The sequence below is a fragment of the Lactuca sativa genome, chromosome 8 (genome assembly GCF_002870075.4).
Source record: "Lactuca sativa cultivar Salinas chromosome 8, Lsat_Salinas_v11, whole genome shotgun sequence".
Lineage (NCBI taxonomy): Eukaryota > Viridiplantae > Streptophyta > Magnoliopsida > Asterales > Asteraceae > Lactuca > Lactuca sativa.
This window is the reverse complement of record NC_056630.2, coordinates 16,841,107-16,853,133: the sequence shown is the minus strand read 5'-3', so window position 1 is coordinate 16,853,133 and position 12,027 is coordinate 16,841,107. Positions and strand designations below refer to the sequence as shown.

The 12,027-nt window shown below is 35.4% G+C and overlaps 1 protein-coding gene across 1 annotated transcript; it reads right to left on the bottom strand.

Moving 5' to 3' along the window:
• Positions 1-2,499: 2,499 nt before the first annotated feature.
• On the bottom strand, positions 2,500-4,446 carry LOC111919681 (dehydration-responsive element-binding protein 2A). The gene is made up of 2 exons (XM_023915257.3): positions 4,247-4,446; positions 2,500-3,522 (listed from the first exon to the last, which is right to left on the bottom strand). Exon 2 carries the CDS (start codon positions 3,510-3,512, stop codon positions 2,706-2,708), a length of 807 nt encoding a protein of 268 aa, XP_023771025.1. The 5' UTR covers positions 3,513-3,522; positions 4,247-4,446; the 3' UTR covers positions 2,500-2,705.
• Between the last annotated feature and the right edge of the window lie 7,581 nt (positions 4,447-12,027).

Below are 12,027 nucleotides of genomic sequence, written 5' to 3'. Positions count from 1 at the left end.
ATCAAAATAGGTAATTAATTTTTCTCTACAAAATGATACCAATATTGATATAGATTTTTTTATATTTTTTTAATATAAAACTTAGATTGGGTTGGATTGCTAATGAGAATAAAATGTTGGGTTTAATCTAGTTATGGGTGTGGAAGAGAGAGAAGTTAGTTTTTTAATAAATAATTGGGTTGGATTGAATTGTGAATGAGGATATTCTAACATCTCTTAGCATCTCCCTTAGCGAGCTCCGCTCATTATAGCCTAAGGGTAAAAAAAATTGTATTGTTATACTACTACTAGAAAAATATGCTATAAGTGCAACAACAAAGGAACATGTTGCATAGAATTTTAGTCCAAACTTTTAAAAAAAATAGTTTAATACAATCTAACAAATAATAGCCCAAAATAACCTTAATCAATACAAAAACCTATATATTTTACTCTACATTATAACCAAATTTAATAAATAAATGAATAAATAACTCAATTTTTATCTAACAAATAATAGTTCAAACCTTAAACAATACATAAAGCCCAAATCATTTGTTTGTGCGTGTGTTTTTTCAAGTTCCAATTACAAACTTTATCAAATATTTTTTTTGGTTTAAAGTTTAGGTTTGGCTCAAACTATTTTTAAAGTAAAATTTCTTTTGGGTTTGAGTTCGTCTAAGTTTGATAGGTTTCATAAGTTTGACGTGTTTCATGTGTTTCACGAGTTGTGTCGGGTTGACATAGGATTAACTGTGGTGTGTCGGTGTCGTGTTTTTCAACCTGCTTATTAAATGTATTGTGTTCGGTCCATCACTCTCAACCCATTTAATGTCTCGACCCGACACAACCTATTTTTCTATCTATGTTATTATATTTGATGGAAAAAGTTGGTGTCATCATTGCTAAACACTCCTGTGTACGCCCCTACCAATGGTGTTCGAGACTAAGGTTCAAATTTGAGAGAGACAGATAGAGAGATCTAAACTTTTTAGTAATATTTTTTTTAAAACTAATTAAAATAATAAATAATAGATAACAATAAGTAATTAACAATAAATTAATATAAAATATAAAATATGAATTAATAGACTTAAATTGATGAGTGTCGACTCAAATACCAAAACCATAATTTTTTGGCAAAGTAGGATTGAATTTATAGTTTTTTAAAATAAAAATAAAAAACGCATGTGATTTTTTTGGAGTTTAAATGGATATTTGTGACAGACTTATGGAATATAAAGGCTTTTCTATTAAAAAAATATTAAAATATTTTTATTTTCGAAAGTCTTTCTCATTTTTTAAAGTTCATTTGAGCTTCAGTCTTATTGATAAGTCCTCGTAAATTCTGAAGCAAATGTTAAATGATGTAACATCGGCTCCGACCACTGCTCTGAGGATGTTCTTTCACGCCGGAGACGGATCTACGAGGTCACAATAGAGATATGCATTAGAGCCGCTCCAGGGACTGTGCCCCGGGAGCGGACTCCGACAATCAAGTTAGATCAACTGATAGATCTGAGATGGTCCTCCATAGCTGGAGAGAACCATCTTGGTGCTAGTGGTGGTGTATGGTGGCTGAGGGCTGCGGGTGGCGGCTGAGCTACCCGGCCGGAGTATAGTGTGGCGGCTGAGCCATGGGGAGAGGTCTAAGGGAAAGGTCCTAGGGAAAAAAAACTAGGAAAAGTCCTTGAGAGGTTCCTCTTCATGGAGGAGGCACTATTCTATTTATAGTGGACAATAAGGGGAATTAGGTCAAGCCTTGGGCTAGCCCAATTCAGGCCCAACTAGCAAGGAGCTGGGTAAGGCCGCCCGGAGGCGCCAGGCGGGCTGGCGAGTGCGCCCCATGCAAGGCTAGCGGGCGCGCATCAGGAAAGGCTGGCAAGGGAGTGCCAGGCGAGAGAGTGTTGGGCCGGGCCGACAGGAAAGTCCCCAGCAGGACTGGCGGGAGTCCCCAGGCCGGGCCAACAGGAGAGTCCCAGCAAGGCTGGCAAGGAAACGCCAGGCAGGGTTGGCAGGGGCGCGCCAAGCCAGGCTGGCGCGCTAGAACAGTCTAGGTCATGCTAATGAACCATATATCCGCTAAACAATACAAAAACAATAAAATAATATCAATACAAATAGATGGTCCTATAAATAAATTGGTAAAAAGAACTTGATCACTTAATTGAACATGCTCTTAGTTGGGTTGCATTCTCCCAATCAGTAACTGTGACTTAAAGCAAAATGAAATGTTGATAATTAACAATGAAACTTTAATGTTCATATTGCAAACAAAACACACATTTCACTTATTTAACTTGACAATGGAAACAGATCATAAGCAATCCACATATCACGTTAAAGAAAACCTAAAATTCCAAATCATATTATTGTCTCAGAAAGACATGAGAAATTTATACAATTTATGTGATCAGACACCAGTTACTTGTGGCCACAAAATTGCCTCCTACCATTTATTACAAGAACTCATTTCAGTTTAAAGATCATATATAATAAATTACTAAAAAACCAAACACAAGACTGTAACTATAAATCTATCATTATCAAAAGCTTAAAAGATAACCATACCATTTACACTCTATTTATTAACCAACTATATACAAAGTCAAAAACCTAATTCCCTTGTATCAAAAAGCCAACTGAGAACAGGTTTAAAAAGACACCCACTAAAAAAGGAAAAAAAAAAATACTGTTACAGTTAGTTCATATCCATCTCTTTCAACCTAATTCAGTAATTCATGATCAAAACTCAAACCCAACTCTGCCATTGCAAAACTGTCATCTTCAGGTCTTCCTGTGTTCAAGAAATCCAAACAAGAACCTTGCCACATGTCTAGATTGTTTGGTTCATAAGTAGCAGCATCATTTGGGTTCAAATTGGGCACAAAACCATCTCTTTGATCCAAATCCTCAAGAAGCTGATCCATATCAAACATCTCATCTTCAGGTAGCATTTGAAAGTAACCTTCACCAATACAAAATCCCACATCTTTTTTCTCCTCAATAGGTTCTTCTTTGACCAAAGTCAACGGTTCATCATGTCCCATTTGCAGAAGATCACATGTAGTGGTGGTAGAGTCACAACTAGAAGCAGGTTTAGACATTGACCGAGAACAATCGTAATCATTTGTTGACTGACAATTTGGTAGATTGAGTCGGGCGGAAGGTCCATACATTGCTCGGGCGGCTTCATCATAAGCTAGGGCAGCTTCAATGGCCGACCCAAAAGTTCCAAGCCATAACCGTTTACCCCTATTGGGTTCACGGATCTCTGCAACCCATTTACCCCATGTTCTTTGCCTCACTCCTCTATACTGACACCTTGAGTTTTCAGGTCCTCCTTTACCTTTCATACAACCTTTCTTGGACCCTTTTGCAGGGGCTTTTCGGGTAATGTTGTTATTTTCTTTCCACTTGGCAATTGTTGCAGCCACCTTTTTTGGTGCATCACGCCTGCTTCTTGTTTTCTTCTTTCTTGAAGGATCCATTGGTAAAGAAGATGTATTGGAAGTTTGACTAAGAATATCCATCTCAGTGTTTCTGTAAATGAAGAAGAATCAAGCAATGAGCAAAAGATGAAAAGAGCCAACCAGATATAATCATTGCCTCCTATTGGGGTTTAGATGAAAGAATAAGTGTTTCATAGAAGAAATAACTGAATACTGGATCTTCAAGGGTTACTCATCTACACATCATTGAGAAAGTAAATTACTAGGGTTCCGAGATTGTAAATAACTAGGGCTCCAAGGAAAGAGATTAAAGATCCAGATTAACTTGATAAATTATGTCAGTTTAAACAACACCAGAAACTCAATTCAATTCAGTCCTTAACTACACATTACACAATCACAGTTTATTAATCTGCAAACAGATATCGCATACAAACAACATTCTAACCAATAGCAGTTCTATAAAAACAAATGCCATATAGAAACTCATAGGATAACAATTCATTTCAAGTCGAATATGCCCAAGTATCTAAAGTTTATCAGGCATCAAATATCAAATCGATAAAATCAATTCCGCCAATATCGACTACTAACAAACCAGAGAATCAAAGTACGATTAATGCTTCCAAAAACGCCATCAAAAAATTAAGAGGCAGCGTACTTATGATTCATAACAAAGAGCACAAATTGCACAAATCCAAGATAAAACCCTAGTCCCAAGTCTCCAAAAACAATAAGTGTACTAAACTTCAAATGTTAAATCCAGATCCAACGATTTTCACACAAAATAACAAAAAGATCAGACGCAAACATACCTCTCTGTGTATCGAGTTATACTCCACAAAATAATTAGAGATTGATTCAGACTTGACGCCTTTGAAATCTGTTCTTGTAGAAAATAAGAGCAAGAGAAACAGAAGTTGAAGATATCTGTACTTAAATGTAATTCGCGAACAAGTTTCCTTTTCTTGCAGAAGTTCAGAAAAATGATCTGAATGACTTTTGGGGTATTTATAGCCTTCTCTAGATATTTTCGCGATTGATACCTTTGAATATTTTATTATTTATAATATTTTTCTGTAAAGATCTGGATACGTGTAGGTGTTCGTGGCTACTGGAAACTTCTGCGCGTGTCGATAGGAGCTATCGTTTATCCCTTGCTGACGAAGGCATCCTCGTTTTAGCTTTATTAAAACTTGTCCTCCCACTTTCTTTTAATTACACTTATGCCACACGGTTACAACACCAAGAAGAAATCGCTTTGTACTTCTAAAACCATGTTTATTTGTTTACTGTGTGCTCATAATCGGTAATCCAATCTTCAATTAAAGTATTATTTTCTCTCTAATAGCAACCAATGATATGTAAACTTATTTTTTTTATTTATCAATAACTTAACACAACCAACAATTTATTTTATATAACACTTTTATATATATGAAAACTAAGTTAGAGAATATGAGACCTATCCTCCTTAATAAATGAATGTTTTTTTTTTTTACCATATGTCAATCTCTCATAAGTTTTGACACTTGTCATTTTATAGTATTTTTGAAATAAATATTATCCGCTTGTCAATTTTTGATTTGTTTCAATTTTTAAATTAAAGTCATATACTTATATATCTAAAATATTAAATATCATATATATGATATTAAATTACAATAAAAATATTTTTTCATTTCTTATTTTAAAGTTATACATTAAAAAATATTTTTCGTTTACACTTTAATGTTTAATTTTTTTTTTTTAAATCAACTCGTATAATATACGGATCTCACACCTACTGAGTTTATAAGATAGGATGTAAAAATAAATTAATAAATAAGAAAATTTTAAAAATTCAATACTAATTATATTAAAATATGATTGTCAATGTATGATGATATTGTAATTTAATAAATGAGATTTGAATGGTTCGTTTTTTAAACAAGCAATGGTTTAGATGATTGTAAGATAATATGATTTAAATGAAAAAAAAATACTATCTTTTGATGAAAAGAAAAATTATATGTATACATCCTATAGATCTGAAAAGTAATTAGTTACTTCAATTATTATTTTGTTATATGTTTTGTGTATAATTATGCTTTTTAAATATAATAAGAGATCAATAATTTAAGGATTTAAGTTGTACCTTTAGAGTTAATGTTTCAAAATATGTGATCGTTCTTTTTTTCTCAAGGTGAACTACATTTGAGATACAAAAAGAATGACAATATTATATTTATTTATAAAAGACAGAGTATGTAAAATGTAATGATTAGTGATTTTAAATTTTAAATTTTGATTTTATATTTTAAAATTCAAAATATGGATATTGATATTTATATTGTAACACCCCGACTCTCAGGTATAAATTTTAAAACTTCTTATGTATGTTTTTAGACCTACTCGACGAGTTGGATGCCCTAACTCGTCGTGTAGAGACGGATATGGTCGCATGGTTTATGGAACCTACTCGACGAGTTGGAGGACCCCAACTCGAGGAGTAGAGGTTATGCATGAAAACCCTAATTTTTAGGGTGTGCACCCTATTTAAAGGACCTTAAGTTATTTCCCCCAGCCACCCTTGCCACTTTTCACGACCAGAAGCAAAACCTAATCGATCTAACCTTATTTTGAGTGTTTGAGGCTAAAGGTGTGTGTGTGTTTGGTGCATTTCTTGAAGAGGCTTGAAGATTTAAAGGCTTGGAACGAGAAGAAGCTTGTAGATCCAACATCTACATCATTTTGGCATCCATTTGAAAGTAAAAAGTCTTTACCTTGGCTTTCCATTTCTTAGATCTCTTCTTATGATAGTATATGGGCATTTTGGTGTAAAAAGGGGGTCATGCTCGGGTTTGAGCTTGTCATGAGAACGTGGTCTCAGATCTAGACTCCCCTAGGCCTCATGAACATAAAGTTCTCGACTTTATCTAGCCCTAGCCCTTTTTCATGTCCAAAACTTCTTCCTAAGGCTAGTCTTGAGTGTTTTAGCTTCTTGGAGCCTTGCATGCACGTAAAGTTAGCAACTTTACGTGGTAACTACACCCTAGGAGGATATATCTACAGTTTGGAGCCTTGGTTTCGCTTAAAAGCATCTGAATGAGAAAAGTACTGAAGGTTTTGTAATAAATAAAGGTTTTTGAATGTTTGAAAAAGCTTTAAATTGGCTTGAATTTTATGGTTGTTACATATATTTTTTTTATTTAGATGCATTGTATGTATAGTGGAATATGTGGTATACTGAAGAACTCACTAAGCTTTATTCTTATAGTTGTGGATAAAATATTTTACAGGTTATTTGTGTAACATCCATAAAATCATGCCAAATTTGAACTTTTTAAAACATTTCAAAACCAATGATTATTACAAAACTTGTTTTCAAAATAGTATAATGTCAGAGTATCCCAGAATCAAATCATGAAAACATAAGGAGGTGTACGATCACGCCTTCGCCTTCCCGAGATCATCAGAAGTACCTGAAACAAAATCAACAACTGTAGGCCCGAAGCTTAGTGAGTTCCCCCAAAATACCAACGGCATACAATCATAATCATATCATATAAACAAACAACATGCATAATGAGCCTTCAGCCTGACTAGACCGCCTCGCAGGGCCTTTAGCTTATTTGGACCGCTCTTCGAGCCTTTGGCACGTCTGGCCCGCCTCGTACGGCTTTCAGACTATCTTGACCGCTCGCTGGGCCTTCGGCCTAACTAGTATGCCCTCTCGGGCCTGTAGTCTATCCGGTCCACCCTGGGTATGTTGGCCTTCAGCACAAAGCAGGACCACCTCAACCCAACCCCCAAATCAAACCATCATGTGCACATAAATATCATACGCTAACATATATAACAATCACACCGATCTAACAGATCACTAATCATAGCAACATCCTATAACTAGGATACAGACCTAACCGGTCACTAACATAGCATTATCCTATATACCAGGATACCGACCTAACCAGGTCGCTAAGCATATCACCATCCTAACTACTAGGATGAAAATCAATGAACATATCATGCAATAAACCCGGATACAAATCCGAAAAGGGATGGCAATGGTGCCTTCGACCATATTAGTATAGTGAGGACAACTTGTTGATTAGTGTCTAAGTCCATAACTATTTTGGTATGTACTTGACCCGATGGTGCATGGTCCTTTTGGGTTGCCTTCACCAAAGCAACTTGATAGGATAAGTCATGGAGAGAGAGGATTAATTATGATTTATTAATATTATGAGAATAATATATTAAAGGATAAATCATATTGTTTAATTAATATCAGTCGATAATTAATTAAGAATTAATTTTGTGGCTAAAAGAGATTAATTAAACTTAGGGGACTAGGACTATCAATTGTGTGATAGTTGAATATTGGGCTAATGGACTCCATATTAGAGGAGTGGACGAATTCTATGGGGAAACCCATTAGAAATCGTCCAAGGCCTCTAAAGAGGGAGTCAATGGGCTGCTTAGGGCCTAAGCAGTCAAATTAGGGTTTCCTTTTTAGATAACCCTAATACCCTCACATATTTAAGGACCCCTAGGGCACCAAAAACGTGGCTAAGAGTTTCCTTAGGGTTTCTAGACGGTTTTGGGTGCCTCCTCTCTTCTCCTTCTTCATCCTCTTGCTCTTGGTGTTTGTGAGCCATTAGAGGAGTGACACTTGTGACTCTAAGCTTTCAGAAGCCAATTACAAGGAGGATTTGAGATTGTTATTGCTACATAACAATCAAGGTAAGATCTAAACCCTACTCTTATGTTAATATCGATTATCACATGCTAGATCTAGGGTTTAAAGTCTTGGATGAATGCATGTACAATAGAGAAACCTAGATCCAAACATTAGGGTTTGCATGAGCACATAGGATGTTCTTATGGCCAAAACCCATCAGTGGTATCAGAGCCTTGATTGGTTTCTATTGTATTGATGCTTTGTGTTTCATTCATGCTTAGAAAATCAAATTTTTGCTCCTCTGACTGACAAACTCATCGAGTCCCAAAGTGAACTCGTCGGGTATGATGAACTCGGCGAGTTCCTATGGGAACTCGGCTAGTCATGCTGTCAGAAAGAGGGATTCTCGGGATTTCATGCCTTTTTGTTGTTGGATAATTGCCAAATCGTTTTTAATTGATAAATTACGAATTTTATTGATATTGGATGATTATCCTTACCAAAATAAAAGATAATTTCAAATCAATCAAATGTTTACTTCCTTATATGATAAATGTTATTTTTTTGGATTATTTGATCATTATCTTGCATGAAATTGAATTAAGTCGTAATTAGATAATTAACAATTAATTGTTTAATTGCCTTGTTTGTATTTTGATCTAACAGTTTTGAAATGTTTCAAAACTTGCCCTCAAGTTTTGGAATTTAAATTTTTAATTAAAAATTTAATTTTAAATTGTTAAATTCTAAAACCCTAATTTTTGAAAAAGTTCAAATTGCACCCTTATGGTTTTATTATAATTAATTAAGTGTATAATTAAAAGGAGAGTTAATAAATTCATAGTGATATGGTTTACATTTAATTAAATTAAAGGTGTAATTTATTAAAATAGACCACCTAGTATTTTAAAAGTGTGAAATACACCCTTATACTATATATAACATTAAAAGTCTAATATTATATAACTTAAACTGCTAGTCTTACCGTTAGTAGGCCCCATTAACGAAGCCGATTTATAAGGGGGGTATAAGGTTATGACCTATAAAATGGTTGTTTAATGGGTGTCCACTCTCACCCACCGCTTCCTTGATTGGTGGAGGGTCGTTAGCCGAACGAGTAGGATAAGAAAATACTAAAAACTGAAATTACAGCTTTCACGTCGTGAGTTTATTAAAACTCACGTCGTGAATTCTGTGACAGAAAACAAAATTTTTGTTATATGCTAACCAACTAAGCTAAAATAACAAATAAATAACTAATTACTTTTTGCAGATTTTATTCCACAAAAAGGGTCGATTAATCTAATGCAACTAAATAAACTAATAATCTAAGCCGTTCCCCGGCAACGACGCCAAAAACTTGATGTGAACAAAAGCACCCACTATTTTTAATATTTATAACCTAACAAACTTAAACTAACTATGCACTTATAGGCAGTGTACCTAGTCAGATTACAGTATAGTTTGGGTAAGTCGGGTGTCGATCACAGGGAACGGTGTTACTAATTGATTTACTTACTATTAAATTAACCTAATTATTAACAAGTTTAAAAGGGTTTTATCTGATTTTACTAGATCAGACGAACTTAAATCAAATTCGATAAGTAAAAACACACTCTTGTTTAGTTTGAACCCACTTCTTTCTTATGGCTAGCTAATGTTTACGTATCATCTAGTTGGTTTTAATTATATTAGTAATTTAGTTCTAACTTTACCAATAATTAACTAATTCATGTCAAACCATGTATGTTCACACACAATTAAACACATAACTAATTATGAATGTAAATATGCTATGTAAGATTTTATATAAACGCAATTATAGTCATAACACACGTTCTCTAGCACAGCTAAGCTTATTTACTCTAATTACTAACTAAGATTGGTCAATCCTAGCTCTAACAATTCAATGTTCACTAAATCATTAGGTAAATAAGTTCATGCAGTTAATGGTCACTAAGCTACACAGAACATGCAATCAAGCAATTAGAGAAACAAACATAAGCATGTTAGGTAATACAAATCAAACACAAGCAATTTTACCAACTAAACTAATCCATAAAAATTGAGCTATTCATAAGTTAGAAGCTTCATCTAGCTAAACAAGAGTAGCTAGATTCAGCTGCTCATCATAGCAACTAACAAACTAACACAAATTGAATTGAAAGGAAACATGTTCTAACTAAACTAAAATAAACTAAATTATGGACATTCACTCTTTTTGGTGTTGAAAGCCTCTTCCTATAACTTTTCTCTCCTTAAAATCGCCTTCTGGAACTCCTCTTTCTAGCCAAAAGTTACCTCTATTCGTAATGGTCAAGGATTTATATAGTTGCTGATATCCATAAATTCACGTCGCGAGTTGTAGATAACCGTGCCCGTCAAGGATTCCTTCACTCGCGTACATATCTTCTAGAACCAACTCTTCACGTCGTGAATAATCTTTTTCCAGATTTTCTTCACTTTTAATCTTTTAATTCCCAAATTTTCTTTCTTTAACGCTTTTAGTCCCTTTTCTTCAAAATGTCTTCTTTTTGGCTGTAAATAACATTTAAGCTTATAAGTACCATTATTCTAAACAAATTACCAACTTATTAATAAAAATGTACTTAAATATTGCCTAAAAATAGGTATAAAAATGGGAATATCAGGGTTCTACTGGGCCGGGCACCACCCACTGCCACCTCGGGCGGTGGCTCACGGCGGCGGTCACCATTATCAATGGTGGCAACTTAAAATCTTGACACAAAAATAACATATATCCCTTCACACATAATGTACACACACAACCACCTCCTATGGTGGCTGGTGGTGGAAATGGGAGACAGAACACGGTGGCAGCCACCACCATAAGGTGGTGGCGGTGGGTTTTTTTTAGCTAAACACACAAACAGCCCCACAAGCACATCCACTAACATGTACATTCAAACACGCATTCATACAACCACCGCTTAGGTGGCAGGCGTCACTGGAGAAGAATAAAACAACGGCCCAAGGGCCACCGACGGCCAAAATGATGATTCTGGCGTCGAACCCACGAGGAAGAGATGAACAGTGGGTTGTGATTGACTTGCCTTTCGATTCCGACGACTCGTGACCCTCGCATGACGACGACACAGCCCTTCATCGGTCCTCGACAATCTTCCGACGATTCACGAAGTCATTGGCGACAGTGGAGACGTGACGACGACATTAGACGACGCTACAGCAGGCGAATGGAGTGGTTATCGGACTCGACGATGCAAGCAGTGGCTGAGATGCTCCAAGGATGGTGGCGGCTGAGTCCCTTTTGGTTTAGGGTTTGATGTTACATTGAACGAGAGGGGAGGGGGGGTACCGGGTTTTATTCCTGTGTCCCTTTTCAAACATTATATCCATCTTTACAATTTTAGTCCCTCACCACCATACCTTTTCAACTTTAATCCAAAATTTACCATCCAACCCTCAGCTTCTAAGAATCTTTACATATTAAGTCCAAAATTTATCCTTTAGCCTTTGCTTCCATAATTCCTTCCATATTAAGTCCCGAGGTTACCAATTAACCCCTAAGCCTTCAAATCACTTCAATTTAAGTCCATTAATTACCGAACGCACCCTGACTTCCGAAATCCTTATCAAATTAAATCCATAACTTACACTTTTAACCCCCAACTTTTTAAAATTATAACCTTTGGCACCCGGAAACCAACCCCACTAAAAATTACGGATTTTAGGGCTACTATTCATATTAATTTTATCTATTTATTTAATTAATAAACGGGGCATTACAGTTCGGGCCCATTATGTGTTTATTTATGTATGGTATGTGGTATGTCGGGGAACTCAATAAGCTTTGTACTTACGGTTTTCAGTTTATGTTTCAGGTACTTCTGGTTCTAAAGGGAAGAGCCTGGGCTGATTGTAGAGCACACACCACCTCGTTTCGCATTT